This window comes from Salvelinus alpinus, chromosome 13, assembly GCF_045679555.1.
Source record: "Salvelinus alpinus chromosome 13, SLU_Salpinus.1, whole genome shotgun sequence".
Taxonomy (NCBI): Eukaryota; Metazoa; Chordata; class Actinopteri; order Salmoniformes; family Salmonidae; genus Salvelinus; species Salvelinus alpinus.
Window position 1 is genome coordinate 8,450,939 of NC_092098.1, and position 20,648 is coordinate 8,471,586.

General features: G+C 40.9%; 1 protein-coding gene across 1 annotated transcript; it reads right to left on the reverse strand.

Moving 5' to 3' along the window:
• Positions 1 to 229: 229 nt before the first annotated feature.
• LOC139536930 (complement factor B-like) lies at positions 230 to 16,498 on the reverse strand. Its single transcript, XM_071337668.1, has 18 exons — positions 16,336 to 16,498; positions 15,614 to 15,826; positions 15,324 to 15,509; positions 14,961 to 15,143; positions 14,698 to 14,784; positions 14,371 to 14,513; positions 10,655 to 10,802; positions 10,404 to 10,532; positions 10,170 to 10,265; positions 4,262 to 4,399; positions 4,034 to 4,140; positions 3,440 to 3,569; positions 3,112 to 3,250; positions 2,398 to 2,477; positions 2,177 to 2,289; positions 1,058 to 1,187; positions 866 to 915; positions 230 to 630 (listed from the first exon to the last, which is right to left on the reverse strand). Exons 1-18 carry the CDS (start codon positions 16,394 to 16,396, stop codon positions 448 to 450), a joined length of 2,316 nt encoding a protein of 771 aa, XP_071193769.1. The 5' UTR covers positions 16,397 to 16,498; the 3' UTR covers positions 230 to 447.
• Between the last annotated feature and the right edge of the window lie 4,150 nt (positions 16,499 to 20,648).

Sequence of the window (20,648 nt, forward strand, 5' to 3'; positions counted from 1 at the left end):
GAACACACTTTCATCTTCAAATTCAGTTAATGAGTTTCTCAGCCCTAGTAAAGAACACACTTTCATCTTCAAATTCAGTTAATGAGTTTCTCAGCCCTAGTAAAGAACACACTTTCATCTTCAAATTCAGTTAATGAGTTTCTCAGCCCTAGTAAAGAACACACTTTCATCTTCAAATTCAGTTAATGAGTTTCTCAGCCCTAGTAAAGAACACATTTTCATCTTCAAATTCAGTTAACGAGTTTGAGTTTATTATCAGCACTAGCAAATAACACAGTTTCATCTTCAAATTCAGCTAATGAGCTCATCAGCACTAGTAAAGAGCACACTTTCATTGATAACTATAGTTCAGCAAACTATTTTTCATACACATGATCATGTTCAGTGCCAGAACGACAATCACATGATCATGAAAATTTGTTAAAACGCACACCTTTATCGCCGTCTCTATTTGTCTAAAAACTGAAGCGGTGCATAACCTTGTGTGTCATCCCCCAAATGCTTCTTCAGAAACGGCACAACTTTAAAAAGGTTGATGTGGAAATCTCTGGAGTCATCGTCAGACTGCTGTTGAACGCCGTTGTTACCGTCAGTGCACAGATTTTTGGTGCCCCAGCTGATCAATCCAACCTTTGAAGAATGGAAGCGGTGTCAGTACTAATTCATGTACATCAACTGTAGATTACAAAGACCCCAGAGGTTTACAAATACATTGTACATAAATAAATATGTAAAATCCCATGTACATAAAAGGATAGAGCAAAAAGTATGAGGGAAATGCACAGAATGTCGCCAATTTCTTACTGCTCCCCTCTGTAGGTAGTGTCTAGTGCCTATGTATCTGCTGTAAATAAATGTCTCTAACCTGGATTGTGCGATGATCATAGTTCTTAAACAGAGCACCACCGGAGTCACCTGTGTACACACATACACAATGAAGTGGTAATGTAAGACGAAGTAATGGGACCCTTTTCCTTTAGAAAATTACAACACTACTATAAAAAACAACTTAGACAGTAAGTGCATCACACAATGTTCCATTATATATTAAACATACCTTTGCAGGCAACATGATCTCTAGTAGGTTGACGTCCACCCGAGCACAGGAAGTTTTCAGTGACAACATCCTTCAGATTATCTGATGTTATGCCATCTACCTTAGTAGCCAATTCAATACAATTTTCCCTCTGCACGAGAGAAAAATGAGAGAGAGGGACACATACACTACCGTTCAAAAGTTTGGGGTCACTTAGAAATGTCCTTTGTTTTTTGAAAGAAAAGCAAATTTTTTGTCCATTAAAATAACATCAAATTGATCAGAAATACAGTGTAGACATTGTTAATGTTGTAAATTACTATTGTAGCTGGAAACGGCAGATTTTTTTAATGGAATATCTACATAGGCGTACAGAGGCCCATTATCAGCAACCATCACTCCTGTGTTCCAATGGCACTTTGTGTTAGCTAATCCAAGTTTATCATTTTAAAAGGCTAATTGATCATTAGAAAACCCTTTTGCAATTATGTTAGCACAGCTGAAAACTGTTGTTCTGATTAAAGAAGCAATAAAACTGGCCTTTAGACTAGTTGAGTATCTGGAGCATCAGCATTTGTGGGTTCGATTACAGGCTCAAAATGGCCAGAAACAAATAATTTTCTTCTGAAACTCGTCAGTCTATTCTTGTTCTGAGAAATGAAGGCTATTTCATGTGAGAAATTTCCAAGAAACTGAAGATCTTGTACAACGCTGTGTACTACTCCCTTCACAGAACAGACAAACTGTCTCTAACCAGAATAGAAAGAGTGGGAGGCCCCGGTGCACAACTGAGCAAGAGGACAAGTACATTAGAGTGAAAAGTGTCTAGTTTTAGAAACAGAAGCCTCACAAGTCCTCAACTGGCAGCTTCATTAAATAGTACCCGCAAAACACCAGTCTCAACGTCAACAGTGAAGAGGCGACTCCGGGATGCTGGCCTTCTAGGCAGAGTTGCAAAGAAAAAGCCATATCTCATCAGACTGGCCAATAAAAATGAAAGATTAAGATGGGCAAAAGAACACAGACATTGGACAGAGGAACTCTGCCTAGAAGGCCAGCATCCCGGAGTCGCCTCTTCACTGTTGACGTTGAGACTGGTGGGTCTGTCTGTCTGTGGTCAGACATCATACAAGCACTCACCTGACCCTGGAGCTTAAGTTTGGCATCGCTCCGCTGATCCTTATTATTTTCCCTGTCCTTATCATGTGACATGAAACTGACTTCTTCAATTGGATTTTTTAACAAGAGCTCTTCTGCAAGGAGAGAAATACACGAGACGAGGTAACATACGGTGCCTAATTGAACCTTTCTATATCAGGCTATGCGTATCTTGATGAATAGGCTGTGTGCTGCAATTGCACCTTGTTGCTTGCAGGTGATTTCCTCTCCCGCCAATCTTAAAGCACCACTTGTTCCCTTGGTGCAAGGGATGCAAATTGGTCTGAGGAAGACAGTAAAGTAAGAATTCATGAAAGAAACTGTGTTTCACACATTACTCCAAACAGCTGGATTATTTAGATTAAGATACATTTAAAATAAACTTAATCACTGTGTTCATTCTTGTTCCTTCTGCATCATAACACATACAGAGGTCAAATTATTGTCTCCCTTGGTAAAGATGAGCAAAAATAAAGACTATAAAATAAATGATACCAATCCTGAGCTATATTGTATGCAATGTGTGAACATCATAGTATTTTCTACTAATACATTTGGTCAGAGAAAGATTTTGTTCAACAAGTAAATCTCAAAAAGATAACCAAGTTGGTCTAAGATCCCTCCCAATGTACCGCCAATCTCATAAAACATTTTAGAAAAAGGCTGTGTCATTATCCTCACAAGGAGTATTGTAAACAGGGGTGCCAATAATTTATACCCCTATCGTTAAAATAGAGGTATAATAGGGGTATAAACAACAATCTCTTTCTCTGAGCAATTGTTTTAGTAAAAAATTATTTCCCAATTTATTTTAGCATGCAATACAGCTCAGTATTTGTAGGATTTATTTCATAGTCTTTTTTGCTCGTCTTTATCAAGGGTGCCAATCACTTTGCACCTGACCGTATGCGTCTTACCTTGTGTTGATAGAGGGATCCACATCATTCTTTAGTTCGATGAGAGCTACGTCATAATCATAGAACTCGTTTATCCCCTCTTTCTCTTTGGCTTTGCTATCATAATTAGGGTGTAATATTAGGCGGGATCCCGTTAGAACTGTTAGGAGACAGGACCAGAGTAGAAATGAGCAAACCTATTTCATAGAATAGCACCAGCTCAAATAAATATGGCATCCTGACATATATTCTGGCAATGATGATAATCACCTGAAAAAACAAGTTGTACTAGTTTAAACATTTTTTTAGGTGTAAGTGGAAATGTTTTTGGAGGAGTGGCTGGTTGCACCTTGATTTTTGCCAACCGTAATCTTGATTTGATCTGCTGTGTCTGTGAACTTGAAGCAGTGAGCAGCAGTCAAGATGAAGCGGGGAGTGACCAGAGACCCCATGCAGTTACCATAACTTCCATTCTCACGCTGACCGGATCAGGAGAGAGAGGTTGAACATAAATACTGTCAATGACAACATGCAAGCATTTGCATCGATATCTAATTAAAAGGTCAACAATATGTCAATCTTTGTGTGCCCTGGGATGGGACAGGATACAGTTTGGGAGGTTTGTCAGCCATAATGTCATTTATCACTCTCCCAAAGCACAAACAACCTGAGAAATTGCATTGCAGAAATACACCATGAGTGACAATTGAATTCCAGCCTAAAATGAAAGGCGAGGTCTGCTGGCTAGCTAGCTAATTAATTTCTAATTGGAATTCAAACTAATTTAGTACAGCTGTCATGTATTGCATTGGTAATGATACCTTAACACAGTGCACTGCACACTAAATCAAATATGATCATGAAGAAAGGCCACTGGTGCATTGATGAATAATCAAACACTAAAAATAGTTTCCATTTAGACAAATGAGGCATGAGTAATTACCGGGATGCCAATCCTTGCCATCCAAGGATATCTTAGACGTATGGTGTCTGCGGTGTCATGATCGTAGTTTCTATGGAGCCCGCATAGACGCACAAGGTTGCCTTCATCTACATAGAGGAGAGAGGTGGCTTAACACACTGATACAAAGACACTAAAATATAGCACTCTCTGAGGGAACAAAGTCCATGCAGAGACACTGTCATATTTGCTGGTCAAATTAGGACTCACCAATTATTTGATCAAAAGTTTCTTCCAATTCTGTAACATCCTTTAGTTTAAAGTAGTGGTCCTCATTATCCCGTTTTGTCACAAGTGGCTGGATATTTTCATCAAAGATTACAATTCCAATACCGAAAACATAGATATCTAAAAAACAAAAAACAAGAGGAAGTGCCCAAAGCATTAGGCATTAGATGAATCAAGAACATTCACATACTTAGGTAATAGACCTAGGAGTTCCGGTTATGTTTGCATATTGAAACGCGTGGCTTTCTTTTGCAAAATAACTATGAATTTAACGGACATGCTGAGCAGACCGCCCGCGATGCGTGCACGAGTGTTGCAAAAAATGTTATTCAATCATTTCATCCAAACTGCTGCTTGTAGCCAGGCCCTATACTATAACTTGGTTCTAATAAAGAAGATTGGCCAATGTTCCCTCTAAAAAAACAACGATAAAGCCTTGTGTTCCTATTTGTTTTAAAAAGAATCTCCGGCAGTTGGTGGCAGGTGCACCCGATTCAGCTGCACTGCGTTCCGGGTAGGCGAACCTTTGCCATTTTTAACTATTTCGGGCCCAGAGAGCAAATCAAATGCACTATAGTCCTACAGCTGGCCAATCAGATGGCTCAGATTACACTGCATACAGTACAGTGCAGGCATAAAAGAAAGCTACAGCAAAATTGATCATGAGAGATTTCAAAATGTTGAAAACACTGACTAGAGCGAGACTGTCAACGAACACAGCAAAGGGATGCTGTTTTTATAAGTGAGCTCATGTTTAAGTTCTTACTCAGCACTGTCAACACTTTTATAAGCCATGAAAATGCACGTTCTTCGTATTTCCACTCGGCGCTACAACAAGCACTGCAGCAGTAATGAATGAGAAGGAAAGTGTATCTATAAGCTCGCATTGTTGTTATTATTAGCGCCTTGGATGTTTCTTAGTATTGAGGAAAACGTCACTTTCTCTGTTCATAGGAGGAACATGATTTTGCATTGAGGCAGAAAGAATGTAGTGCCGCTCGAGTTTCGGCATCAGCTGGAAGACAGCGTCCCTTTTTGGTCAGTGGAGGGAAGGGGGAGAAGAGGGATGTTGAGAGGCGGACCCTCAGTCTGCTGCTCTCTCCCTCCACGGAGACTTACTGTCAGATGCAGGCACCATCAGCCCAGTAAAATAAAAAATAAAAAGCGAATTATTTAAATGTAAGCTCACTCACCTGTGCCTCACAGGTGATACACCAATGTATCTATTACCGGTGTGATCATTTAGCCTACCTCAAATGTTGAAATTTCATCTAAAACAACAATGCATTTGGCAGGACAATTCAAGCAAATCCAATATGCGGTGACAATGTATTGGGCCTATAGTTTACTGCACAAACCTCATTGCTACAGTACTGTTTTTAACTGGTTAATGTTGCATAGGCTTACGTTTTTTTTAAAGTCAGGTAAAAAAAAAATCAGAGTGGTAGATCTCAGCTTGCGTTTTCACTCAGAAAGTGATCTTGACTCAGGAAAGGTTGGTGACGACTGTTCCTAGAGTTTTCCCTGTTAACACTATCAACGTTTCCCTTTACTGTGGCAAGTGTGATCGAATCAACGTACTATTAGCCACTTTCAATGCAACAAACCAAATGAAACTACTTGGCCACTGTTAAAACTGTAACTTAAAGTGGGCACAGCCTCAGTGTTCACAGTAAAACTGTAACTTAAAGCGGGCACAGCCTCAGTGTTCACAGTAAAACTGTAACTTAAAGCAGGCACAGCCTCAGTGTTCACAGTAAAACTGTAACTTAAAGCGGGCACAGCCTCAGTGTTCACAGTAAAACTGTAACTTAAAGCGGGCACAGCCTCAGTGTTCATAGTAAACGCGCGCACTGGAAGTTGCACAGAACTTTCACAATGTTCAAGTTTGCGCTCAGCAGACCTGAAATTTGCTCAATGTTCTGAAAAGATTAGAGGGAACATTGTGCTTGAGGCGCTGCAGTTCCTGCCTCTCCCGTCTACTCATTGGTTTTCACGAGCACATACCCACGTGGGTGATTGAAAGGTGAACGAGGTAAAACTAAAAACTAGCTAGGTTTCCCCTTTTATCTCTGGGATGAACTATTGGAGTAGAGAACACAATTTTGTGACTCAAAATGGGTCAATATTCTACGAAGATCCGGTTAAAATAAAGGGCCATATGAATTTCAGGTTAAATAACAACAAATAACATCTCACAGGACAAATTTGTTAGCAACACCAAGTTAGCTAATTGTCCGTGAATGTTTCGACATCTCCCCAAATTAATATAGTTGGTTCACAGTTGGTTGTCGTATTTTAACCTGAGTGTCACGGACACGTCTGGCGGGGACAGACAAAATGGGTTGGTCATCTTAATTTAAAATAATTGTCAACATATAATATCACATTAAGATGTGGGATGTTCACTGTATTTCAAGGAACAATATCAGGTCTATTTCGCTCCAACAGCTGGCATATTCTGTTCATCCACAATTCACCAGTGGGAACATGGCGGCTCTCAACACCCAACAACACAAAGAGTTGGCCACTACTATTCGAGAGATTGTTTGTGAGGAAATGACCTCTGTCCTCAACTTGCAATTAAAACCGATAAATTAACATATTGCACTGCTCACTTCTAAAGTGGATATCTACGTTTGGAGACAGTGGCCAACGTGACAGACCTGGAAACAGTGCAAACTAAGCTAGATGAGGAAATCAAACTCCTAAAATATAAAACAGAATCACTGAACAATCATTCCTGTAAATTCAATATGCGGGTCACAGGACTTGAAACTGGTTTGGAAGCGGGCAACCCAACTTCCTTCATGAACAATATTTTCGATGAACTGTTTGGGCAGGAGAAGCTGGGTCCCATGCCGTTGATAAACATTGCTCTTCGCAAAGGTCCTCTTCATGAACGGATCTCGTGTATGATTGTACAAATCCAGTCAAACGGCAAATTGTTCGTCTCGCAGCGGAATCGGGGGCTTTGACGTATGAGGAGAAGAGGATCAGTATCTACCCAGATCTGAGTGCCGAACTGCAGAAACAGAGGGCGACCTACAACGAGGCGAGATCCCAGCTACGCAAGCTAACCCTGAGATGCGGCTTCAGCCACCCAGAAAAACTAATCTTGACCTTCCAGAATACAACACATGTTTTCCAATGCCAAGGAGGCTCAAGATTTATTCAAGAAGCACGTCAAGGCCAGTGGCGTGTATTCATGAATGTCAAGAGAAGCCAGGCTTCCACAAATATTTGACCAATACATCTTTAAAAAAATCTAAAATAATATATATTTCGTCTCTGTTGTGTTTTAAATATTTTCTGTCAACTCGCAAGTGGCTGAACCTCACTGGAGAATCATCAGAGCGAGGGTAACAGCGCACCTCTCTCAGTATGTGTAGCCCATGTATCTGATGCTGTCTGAACCAAAAGATTTTAACATGTTGCCTCTGTAGCATTTGATTGATTGATGCCAGCAAGCATTTGGCCTCCCTTAATAAAATAATTAACCAATCAGCGTTGTCCCGGTGCAGCAAAACGCCCCCCAAGGGAGGCCAGTTTGGATTTGGTTTCAGAGCAATCAAATCACTTCCTTTGCAAAACGTGACTGTTTCTGGTCTGTTTGTGTTGATGTCCAGCAGTCGCTAGCTTGCTAAATCGGCCCTCTCCTAAGCCATGGATGGAGAGAGTGATTTGGACTTGTGGTTTTGACTTAATTCTCTGTACATTCTCTGTAATGATTCTGATCTAACCATAAATTAATATGTTGTGCCACTGGCCTGAGACGATTGAAGTTCAATATGTAGCCTAGTAGACTCACATTAACTAGCTAGCTAGCTTAGCTGGTTCATTGTCGCCCATGTGAGGAAGTCAGGCTAGCAAGCATTTAAGCTAGGTAGCCTATGACAACAAAAACTCTTTATGACAGAGCCATAGACCATTTTGCCAACATGAACGAGAGGATGGCATCAGCGTTCAACTAGACTGCAAGTAGAGTGAATCATCTGTTTTACTTGAGCACACACACACACACACACACACACAGAAATCAGTGCCATGGACAGCCACATGGTATTTAGCAACATTGATTGGACTAAATTGTTTTTGGTGTTTTAAACTAAGCATATAGCCTGGTTGATTTGATGTTTAAGTGTAAATGGTGCTGGAATAGCGGAGGCAGGGCTCCTGTAGTCTTTGTGCTGCCTTGCTGTAACTCCATGGTTCTAAATCAGTCGTGGTTTATTTAGTAAACTGTCGAAAACATGAACTTGCTTGACCATGCTGCAGGTGATATAACTGTTGGTATGCAATATTTGCTTTGTGGACTTCACCGGACAGATGTTGATGAAACAAAGGTATGTGTAGTTGAATTTATTCCACCACTGTGTGACAGTTGTCTTTTTGTTGTCACGGTCTTATTGCATAACACGGTGGTGTATGAACGAATGGGTTATAGAGCAAACAACGCAATTAATACAACATAGGTTGTAATATGGCTTTTTTTACTTGAAAGAATTTGGAAATGCTGTTAACCGCGTCAGAGCGTTCTCAAGAAACCCTCTTTTCAGACCACGTAGCTACTACTCTTTCTAAAGTCAAGACAGAACATCATTTACTGACAAGACAGAGCAGAATTTGCCATCCTTTGAGTAAGACTCGACCATTACTTCCATGGTAATCGTCCCAGTCGTTTACCGGCCGACAAGCTATGCAGTGATGATCAATTAACTGATATAGCAACTATTACATCTGAAACAGGGGAATTACTATAAGATTACTGCAAGATTCTCTCGCTTCTATAAAGAACTGTACACTTCTGATTGTAAATCTACACCAAGTCAGACTAAGTCCTTTCTAAAAGGAAGCCTCCTCGCCGGGAGCCCAATTCTCTCTCAATGAACTCAAAAAGGCATTGGATAGCATGAATAAAGGCACATTTCCTGAATGGGGTGGTATTCCTCCTTAGGTCTATTTAACATTTTGGAATCAATTAGGTCGACTATTGCTGTAAATGATTAATACAGCATTCACAAAAGTTAATTTGGGAGAAATGTGAATACAGGACTAATTTCGCTTCTATTAAAAAAAGGTAGGGATTCCCCCAGTGTTCTTACTATCTTTGATAAACACAAATATTAAACTGTTTTCTAAAATGTTGTCATCCCGTCTCGAGACTTACTTACCCAAATAGGGCCACATGGACGAAAGCGGTTTGTTATAAAGCGTTCATCCTCAGATAACCTCCGTGGACTATTACATATCTAAGATACTCCATCAGAAACAACAGCTCCCTGGGCTGTATAATCTCTCCATGCAGAAAAAGCTTTTGATAGACTAGAATGGACACATCTCTGGCCTGTCTTGAAACATATGGAAATCGTCTCCAATTGATGATTAAAATATGCCAATCCCTCAATGGGTTGGGGTTATCTTTGTATGCATTTCTTTGATTTACTTTTTTTGTACCTGTAACCCCCCCCCCCCCCCACACACATTTTTTTTCTACAAAACTAAATAATAAGTTGGTCCCCCAAAAAAAGAACATTTATATACTTGAGATAATAGCTGACTCGAATGAATTTGAATATTGTACAGTGCCACAACCCATTGATGTTTGACCATCATTCTCGAGCCAACTGTTGTGTGCACTATGTAGACCCGGGTCAGTCTATAGTTAGACAGACAACTTGTATACAGGAAATGAATAGTTAAGACTAGAATGTCAGGTTGTCGTTGAATGCGGTTCTGTCCTTCAGCTGTTCTTGTCTATTAATGCTCTGTATTATGTCATGTTTTGTGTGAAACCCAGGAAGAGTAGCTGCTGCTTTTGCAACAAACAGCTAATGGGGATCCTAATAAAATACCAATGTCAAGACAACACAAATAACTTTGACCTCACCAAGATATTGATCCCTTTTTTCCTTTTGATTCATGTAGACCATTTCCCTGATTTTGGCCACTGTGTTTTCGGGCTTACCCCCCATGTTGAAAGCACCTGCAAGAAAAGACAGTCAAGAGATTATTACTGAGCTGACCAAAGCTGAACAGAAGCTTTAAAAAAGCTGCAATCAATAATGCAAGTCAAATACTTTCCAAACAAATATACATGACTAGTAGTACTACGGTACAGTACCATCTGTGAAAAATATGAGGACATGGTGGACCTCCTTGAATAAAGTTTCATTTCGTTGTTTTTGGATAGCCATGCGTTCCAGGATGGTTTTAAAAGCAAGGTTGAGATTGGTCCCAAAATGTTCTCTCTCTGTGAAAAAGTACACACACATACACACACACACTATTTGTCAAGTTTATGGATAACTGGATGAGTGTATAGTTTGGGCAATGATGATGATGTAAATACATGTAAGGTCAATCTTTGCTCACCTCCATAATTAAAGTTGTCCAAGTCAGTCAAGACTTGTTCAAGTTTTATTCTTTTTTCTCCAGAAAAATCTAATATGTTGACAACTTCTAATACATCAGAAGCGAAGAAAAGGATTTCGTAATTTGGGCTGACTGCGAAGGAGCTGACCTGTGAAAGCACAAGGTGCAGGACAGAATTACATTTAGATGTGTGTCAAGGAATGTGAGTGGAAAACTGTGGTGAACAATAACTGAAGGCATAGTGTCAGTCATTTTTTGTGTGATGTGCCTACATTAAGGGTTAAGAAGACATGCTCTGGTACTTTTGCGAATACTGAGTATTTTTTAAACCTCCCGCTTTGGGCTGGATGTGTCAATGTGTAGTTCATAAATACATAATCTATGAGCAGAATTACAGTTTTACCTCAATTCGCCACAATATACTGTAACTGTTTTTCTGGAAGCTGTGCTGTGCCATTTTCCCTACATTTTCCCTCACGTGGGCCAGCCCAATTCGAGTTCAACCAATAAGCAATAGCCCCTCGCCATATACAGTGCATTCGGAAAGTATTCAGACCCCTTGACTTTTTCACATTTTGTTACGTTACAACCTAATTCTAAAATGAATTAAACAAATTTTTTAACTAATCAATCTACACACAATACCCCATACGACAAAGTGAAAACAGTTTTGTGGACATTTTTGCAAATGTATTAAAAAAGGAAAATAGAAATACCTTATTTACATAAGTATTCAGACCCTTTGCTATGAGACTCGAAATTGAGCTCAGGTGCATCCTGTTTCCATTGATCATCCTTAAGATGTTTCTACAACTTGATTGGAGTCCACCTGTGGTAAATTCAATTGATTGGACATCATTTGGAAAGGCACACATCTGTCTATATAAGGTCCCACAGTTAAAAGTGCATGTAAGAGCAAAAACCTAGGCACGGTACCAAAAAATATCTGCAGCATTGAAGGTCCCCAAGAACACAGTGGCCTCCATCATTCTTAAATGGAAGTTTATAACCACCAAGACTCTTCATAGAGCTGGCCGCCTTGCCAAACTGAGCTGAACAAGAACCCGATGGTCACTCTGACAGAGCTGCAGAGGTCCTCTGTGGAAATGGGAGAACCTTCCAGAAGGACAACCATCTCTGCAGCACTCCACTGATCAGGCCTTTATTGTAGAGTGGCCAGAAGGAAGCCACTCCTCAGTAACAGACACCTTAAGGTTGCTTGGAGTTTGCCAAAAGGCACCTAAAGGACTCTCAGACCATGAGAAACAAGATTCTCTGGTCTGATGAAACCAAGATTGAACCCTTTAGCCTAAATGCCAAGCGTCACGTCTGGAAGAAACCTGGCACCATCCCTATGGTGAAGCATGGTGGTGGCAGCATCATGCTGTGGGGATGTTTTTCAGGTGCAGGGACTGGGAGACTAGTCAGGATCGAGGGAAAGATGGAGCAAAGTACAGAGAGATCCTTGATGAAAACCTGCTCCAGAGTGCTCAGGACCTCAGACCTGGGTGAAGGTTCACCTTCCAACAGGACAACAACCCTAAGCACACAGCCAAGACAACGCAGGAGTCTCTGAATGTCCTGGAGTGGCCCAGCCAGAGCCCGGACTTGAACCCGATCTAACATATCGGGTTCAAGAGACCTGAAAATGGCTGTGTAGCGACGTTCCCCATCCAACCTGACAGAGCTTGAGAGGATGTGCAGAGAAGAATGGGAGAAACACCCCAAATACAGGTGTGCCAAGCTTGTAGCGTCATACCAAGAAGACTCAAGGCTGTAATCGCTGCCAACGGTGCTTCAACAAAGTATTGAGTAAAGGGTCTGAATACTTACTTATGTAAATGTGATATTTCCGATTTTATTTTTAATAGATTTACAAAAATGTCAATTTTTTTACATTTGCTTTATCATTATGTGGTATTGTGTGTCGATTGATGAGGAAAAAAAGCGATTTAATACATTTTAGAATAAGGCTGTAACGTAACAAAATGTGGAACAAGTCAATGGGTCTGAATACTTTCTGAATGCACTGTAAGTGACAGCTAGCAAGTGCACACACAGCAGAGCGAGAAAGAGAGAGAGAGCAATGACGTGGTGCGCATATCTGCACATATGTGATGTTGTACGCAATTTTCTGGGACCACTTTTGGCTTGTGAGAGCTACTTTCAGAAGTACTGGCTAAAAAGTATACAAAAGTACCAGGAAATCTCTTTAAGGGATCCCCTGCTACAACCTAAATTACTCAGCAACCACATAACATACATGAACAAATCTCATTCCAAAATCATGGGCATTAATATGGAGTTGGTTCCCCCGTTGCTGCTATAATAGCCTCCACTCTTCTGGGAAGGCTTTACACTAAGTTGTAACATTGCTGCGGGGACATGATTCCATTCAGCCACAAGAACATTAGTGAGGTCAGGCACTGATGTTGGGTGATTAGGCATGGCTCGCAGTCGGCATTCCAATTCATTCCAAAGGTGTTCGATGGGCTCTGTGCAGGCCAGTCAAGTTCTTCCACACCAATCTCAACAAAACATTTTTGTATGGAGCTCGCTTTGTGCACAGGGGCATTGTAATGCTGAAACAGGAAAGGGCCTTCCCCAAACCGTTGCAACAAAGTTGGAAGCACAGAGTTGCTTAGAATGTCATTGTATGCTTTAGTGTTAGGATTTCCCTTCACTGGAACTAATTGGCCTAACCCGAACCATGAAAAACAACCCCAAACCATTATTCCTTCTCTACCAAATGTAATAGTTGGCACTATGCATTGGGGCAGGTAGTGTTCTCCTGGCATCCGCTAAACACAGATTTATCCGTCGGACTGCCAGATGGTGAAGCGTGATTCATCACTCCAGAGAACGCTTTCCACTGCTCCAGAGTCCAATGGCGGCGAGCTTTACACCACTCCAGCTGACGCTTGGCATTGCGCATGGTGATCTTAGGCTTGTGTGCGGCTGCTCGGACATGGAAACCCATTTCATGAAGCTCCCGACGAACAGTTCTTGTGCTGACGTTGCTTCCAGAGGCAGTTTGGAACTCGGTAGTGAGTGTTGCAACCGAGGACAGACGATTGTTTAGCGCTACGCGCTTCAGCGACCCCATTCTGTGAGCATGTGTAGCCTACCACTTCGCGGCTGAGCTGTTGTTGCCCCTAGACGTTTCCACTTCACAATAACAGCACTTACAGATGAGCGGGGCAGCTCTAGCAGGGCAACATTTTTACAAACTGACTTGTCGGAAAGGTGGCATCCTATGACGGTGCCACGTTGAAAGTCAGGCCATTCTACTGCCAATGCCATGGAAACCCATTTCATGATGCTTCCGATGAACAGTTCTTGTGCTGACGTTGCTTCCAGAGGCAGTTTTTAACTCATAGTGAGCTTTGCAACCGAGGACAGACCATTTTTACACGATACGCACTTCAGCACTCAGCGGCCCGGTTCTGTGAGCTTGTGTGGCCTACCACTTCGTAGCTGAGCTGTTGTTGCTCCTAGACGTTTCCACTTCACAATAACAGCACATACAGTTGACCGGGGCAGCTCTAGCAGGGCAGATATTTGACAAACTGACTTGTTGGAAACATGACGGTGACATGTTGAAAGTCACTGAGCTCTTCAGTACTGCCATTCTACTGCCAATGTTTGTGGGTGTGGCTGAAATAGCCAAATCCATTTATATATATAGTTGTACCTTGTGAGTGCCTGTGACATACCTTTGTGATAAGTTTCTTGACAGCATCTCTTGATTTGTTAAACTGATCCGCCGCAATGCTGTCAGAGATGTCCATAGCAATGTATATGTTAAGCTTTCCAGCTGTATCTACCATGATCTTCTTTCCTTCCTGATATGTGTCATCTGAAAGGCACCAGCAGGATATCTTACTTTGACAATCACAGGTGGAAGAGGATGTGTGTGAGGAATGGTGCCGCAAGGAAAATATGTGAAAGGTTTGGCAAATATGTTACACAGTTATGGTGATATTGACAACAGAATAAAGACTTGATTAACATTACATATTGGTTGTTATGGAGAGACCTACCGATGGGCGCTGCCAACTGAAGGCTCTCTCTGATAGCACTGCCGAATGCCTCTGTGATCTCCAGTGCAGTGTCATACGTGTGCTTGTCTGCAACAAGAACAAAAGAACCAGACAAACATAGGGTTAAATCTCTCTTTCTCGCATTCTATGAAATTGGACTGTACGTGACAATCTTTAGGTATATTTGATCAATGGAATATTGGTGACTGTGTTGCGCTGCTTGCAAAGGTGTCATTGTTTAGGATGTCTTCATGGGTCCTCACAGTAACATTTAGGCTCAGTCCCAGTCCATTGGCCATTCTCTTGACATACACGCTCCTTTGACCCCAGCAAATGTAAGCCCTCGTCACAGCGGTATGTCACTTTGTCGTCTATGCCAAAACTTGACCCAAACCTCCTAGCACCGGCCGGAATCCCAGGGTCAGCACAACGCTCTATACCTCCTGCTGTAAGACAATGTGGGAGAATGTCAGCGGGAAACAGAGAGGGAGGGTGTGAGAGAGGCAGAAAGGTCACAGCGTGACGTACTGTACGTAAGCTGTGAGGCTGAGTGTAATTTCTAACGGGTCAGTGCGACCAAAAAAAATAGGGCGGCGGAGGCAGACAGATGATAGTTTGTTACTCACAGTCGGATCTGCAAATGGGTGTTCCCCCACTCCACTTCCCATTGGGTTGGCACACACGGGAGGATGAGCCACGTAATGTGTATCCAGAATAGCACTCATATGTGGTCTTATTGTTGACAAAATACTGCTTTTGTAAAGGAAAGACAGAACCACTTTCCAAAACCAAGGGGTTCGGGCATTCAACCACTAAAAGAAAATAAAAAAATGGAGGAAGCAGTGTTTAAGTAGCGTTTAGCTTATTTCAAATATTGTTTTTATTAAAAGTACCAGTGCAAGGAATTGTTACTCACTCTTGCACTTTTGAACAGGCCTTTTATGGGGAGTCGGTGACCAAGTTCCACGTTTCTGGCACAAGCGAGTTAAAGCTGGATAGGGATAGTACTTGTCTGGACAGTGGTATATCAGTATACTGCCATACTCAAGCTTCTTGGTAAGAGTGTAATGACCTCCTTCCACGCCCACATTCTCCTCTTTACAGAAGACTTCACACAGAACACTGACACCTGTGAGGTCAGTGCAGGAAGATGTTCATGTATTTTACACATAGGCATGACTGGGCCCAGGTTGGGAACCTGGCTACAATACCAGAAAACATCAGAGTTTTGTCAAATCAAAATTCTTCATAGTATACAGAAGCCTAATGAACTGAGTCAAAGCTGAAGATGTTTGTGTGTGTGTGTAAGTACCCATATGGATTCTAATACCCCAATAATCACTGATGTTAATCATTATGACATATAGAAATGATTGTATGATCACCCCAAACGTAAAATCCCACTTTGAATAATACCCAGTCAAAAAGTATCGGACGGTAAATTTCAATCAAATACAACACGTGGTTAAAAAAATCCCTCTTGTATATATTTATTTTGAGTACATGTATTTCCTTTTTCCAGCCCCTGTTGTATCATCCAGAATACAGGACAATTTGGAAAAATGTGCAACAAACGTTTCTAAAAGCTAACTAAAGACAACAGCAGTTTGACTGTAAGAGCCATGGCAGGGCACTTACCCATATAAAGAGGACATATCAACAGCGCTGCACACAAAGTCCAGCAATCAGACAAAATCATGGTGAATCACAGGTCCAAAAGGAATACAATCTGCAAAAAGGTGTATTTATACACAGATGGTAGGAAGGATAAAGGGGAAGGCATGACAAAAAAAAGACAAAAAAAAGCACACTGTCACTGGTTAACCTCAAGTCAAATAAAAGATCAATGACCCACTCAACAAGAGACATGTTTCTATGTTCATAAGCAACTCCTCGTCGGGACTGCTTTTCTCACAACAGTGTGCATTCAAGTAAATAAAGCCAGCCTTGGCTCTGGATCTGTGTGTGAGTAATTCCTGTAACAATTTCAGGATGTTCATTATCTCTAAATTAAATCAAACTTGTGACACAACTGTGGCTAGAGGACAGCCAATAGTTATGTTGGAAAGATTGGCCAGACTATTGAAGTTTACTGTGTGTTACAGTGTTGCAACAGCCAAGACGGGGAACTGCCTTAACTCCTCAACAGATATGACAAGGGCTTTGGCTGGATGATGTCACACAGAGTTGACATCTGCACATAGCACACCCCATATTCGATGTCAGGACAGCTCAAGGTCACTATTACACTGAACAGAAATACAGTATAAACGCAACAATGCAACAATTTCAAAGATTTTACTGAGTTACAGTTCATCTCAGGAAATCAGTCAATTGAAATAAATTCATTAGGCCCTCATCTATGGATTTCACGACTGGAAATTAAAAGCAACTGGCCTCAGGATCTCATCACAATATTTCTGTGCATTAAAATTGCCATTGATAAAATGCAATTGTGTTTGTTGTCTGTAGCTTATGCCTGCCCATACCACAACCCCACCATGGGGAACTCTGTTCACAACGTTGACATTAGCGAACCACTCGCCCATATGACGCCATACACGTGGTCTGTGGTTGTAAGGCCATGGTAGACAGCGGTTCTAGTTGACATTCCTGCAATCAGCATGACAATTGCACACTCCTTCAAAACTTGAGACATCTGTGGCATTGTGTTGTGTGACAAAACTGCACATTTTAGAGTGGCTTTGTATTGTCCCCAGCACAAGGTGCACCTATGTAATAATCATGCTGTTTAATCAGCTTTTTGATATGCCCCACCTGTCAGGTGGATGGATTATCTTGGCAAAGGAGACTTGCTCACTAACAGGGATTTAAACAAATTTGTGACAAATTTGAGAGAAATAAGATTTTTGTGCATACGAAACATTTCTGGGATCTTTTATTTTAGCCCATGAAACATGTGACCAACACTTTACATGTTGCGTTTTATATTTTTTGTTCAGTGTATATCGTCTTACATTATCATAGGCTATAAGTCATCCTGCTACGTCAAAACAACATAGATGAGTAAAAGTAACTTAACTTTGGCGTTCCCCTTTAAGGCAAACAAGAAGTCATGTCCAGTAAATTGACAGACAAGGCTATTGTAAACAAGTCAGAGTAAACAAAGGTAGTCATTTCCCAAAACTCATCCAATGAGTAATGATTGAATAACAACTTGCATTTATGGAGTGCTTTTTTTCTTCTCAGACCGAGCTTAAGACCCCAATCCCCACCAATAGGCCTACCAGTACGTGACTATCGGATCAATAATCCCACAGTAAACGGTAGTTACATTCATACAGATAGCCTACAGATACAGTATGCACTTTAACCTCATAGTCATTGTACCACTTCAAATCCAAAGTGCTGGAGTACAACCCCAAATAACAAAACATGTGTCACTGTTTCAATACTTTCGGAGCCCACTGTATATCAGATGTTTCTTTGTTTTGGAACATGGTCATCGCATTACTTTTTAAGTGTTTTTGTCACAGGCCAGTTCACTCTGTGAACCATCTCCATCTTGATTAATTGGTATCAACATATACAATACCTACCAGTAAGAAGCCAGTAAATATGGAGAGGTGCTAGCTAGAAAATTAGATTTTCAATAATGCAGAATAAGCCAAAATAATGTATCTTTCATGGGAAATGACATGCTATAAATACACACAGATTCTTGGGTCTTTGTCTTTAAAACTGTAGCCTATCTGCCATGTAGGCCTACTGTGAGATGTGTGATGTAATTTACTGTTTTACCTGGAACACCACACGCCAGTCCCCACTGGAAAAAAATTAAGCTATGCTATACTATTTTATTATATTCTATCACAACATTACGAGCAGAGTTGGAAAAAATGTTCAATTGTCATACTTGAGTAAAGGTAAAGACACCTTAATATAAAATGACTCAAGTGAAAGTAACCCAGTAAAATACTACTTGAGGAAAAGTCTAAAAGTATCAGATTTTAAATGTACTTGTCACGAATCACACCGAAGGCGGTTCCTCTTCCTGTTCGGGCGGCGCTCGGCGGTCATCGTCACCGGTCTACTAGCTGCCACCGATCCCCTTTTCCCTTTTCAGTTGGTTTGGTCTTATTGGTTTCACCTGTTTCTAGTTTGGTTTTGATTAGGGCTATTTTTAAGATGGAAATGCCCGCTGGCTGTTGTGCGGGCTTGTTCTTCTGTGCGTTTGTTGTGGATTGTGTTTTGTGTTTTCGCTGGGCTGATTTTGGTCCTGTTTTTGGGCCGGTCTGTTTTGTGTGCGCCTAGTGTGTTGGCGTGACCGTGTCAGTACCAGGATTAAATACTGTTGTCCTAACCCTCTGCTCCCTGCGCCTGATTCCTCAACCCATTTCATCACAGTACTTAAGTACAGTGGTGGATAAAGTACTCAATTGCCATACTTGAGTAAAAGTAAATGCTATACATCAAATTCCTTATATTAAGCAAACCAGACGGCACAATTTACTTTTTTATTACTTTCTTCGACAGCCAGGGGCACACTCCATCACTCAGACATCATCCAACAGATCAGAGGCAGTAAGGATGACCAGGGACGTTCTCTTGATAAGTGTGCCAATTTGATCTTTTTCCTTTACTTTTAAGTATTCAAATTGTAACAAGTACTTTTGGTTGTCAGGGAAAACGTATGGAGTAAAAAGTACCGAATTTTCTTTAGGAATGTAGTGAAGTAAAAGTAAAAGTTGTCAAAAATATAAATAGTAAAGTACAGATACTCACAAAAATTACTTAAGTAGTACTTTAAAGTATTTTTTACTTGAGTACTTTACACCACTGATTACGAGAGCTTGGGATTATAAGGTTCAATCAAAATGTTGTTATTGACATAGTTCTGTTCAATGCTCTCTATCTGTATAGTACTCTGAATACCCCAATTCATGTTGATAAGTTCAACAGAATCAGTAGATAGGCCTCTTTAGTGTCCTAAGTTTTCATAACTGTGAACTTAATTTCCTACCGTCTATAAGCTGTTAGTGTCTTAACGACTGTTCCACAGGTGCATGTTCATTAATTGTTTATGATTCATTGAACAAGCATGGGAAACAGTGTTTAAACCCTTTACAATGAGGATCTGTGAAGTTATTTGGATTTTTACGAATTATCTTTGAAAGACAGGGTCCTGAAAAAGGGACGTTTCTTTTTTTGCTGAGTTTATACGGGTCTTTCTATAAATAATGGGGCCAATGTGAGACTCCAATGTGAGATTATGTTTATGCAGTTCCACATGTGTACTTCGAGGAATATATGCAAATTGGCCCATAACTCCACCTATAGAGCAACATAGACCTAGGACCAGTGTTCCCTCTCTTTTTTCCGGCACTGAGCAAATTTCAGGTCTGCTGAGGGCTGAGGCTGTACCCGCTTTAAGTTACAGTTTTAACAGAGGCCATGTAGGCTACTGTGGCTATTTGATCACAATGTAGGCCTACCAGGGTGGCCTACCTTCAATAACAACGGAGAAAATGCATCTCATAACATTTTAACATGGAAATAGCTGTTATATCATTCAGCCTAAAGTAGCAGCCAATGTGTGGTCTTCAATGTAGGCCTACATTCCATGAGACTTTTGAAAAAAACATGCAGGGCTTAACAATAACCTGTTTATCCACTTGTCCTTCAGACGAGGAGGTGACTGAAAATGTTGTGTTGTTTGATGCAAGAAACCACTTTGCAAAATAAAATGCATTATTATTCCCATACCATTATTACAGAGAATCAGACAAATTATGCTACCCTCTGCCTATTGGCTACTTATTCAAGCCTGTCTCAAAATACAACACTGCCCCTTTAAGACAAAAAAAAGCTCTTTACCAGACTTGCTTTACAAAGATGTCTAGAAATGTACACGTTTTGTGATTTTGCAGGAAACAATCACTCCCCTATTGCTGACTACAAATGATCTATAACTGGGCTAATAACTCCCT

Coding starts and splice junctions, on each gene's coding strand:
- LOC139536930 (XM_071337668.1), bottom strand. CDS start 16,396: ATGATTTTGTCTGATTGCTGGACTTTGTGTGCAGCGCTGTTGATATGT. Junction 3,570..4,033: donor TGGCAAGGATTGGCATCCCG/GTAATTACTCAT, acceptor TGATCCGGTCAG/CGTGAGAATGGAAGTTATGG. Junction 3,251..3,439: donor TACGGTTGGCAAAAATCAAG/GTGCAACCAGCC, acceptor GTCTCCTAACAG/TTCTAACGGGATCCCGCCTA.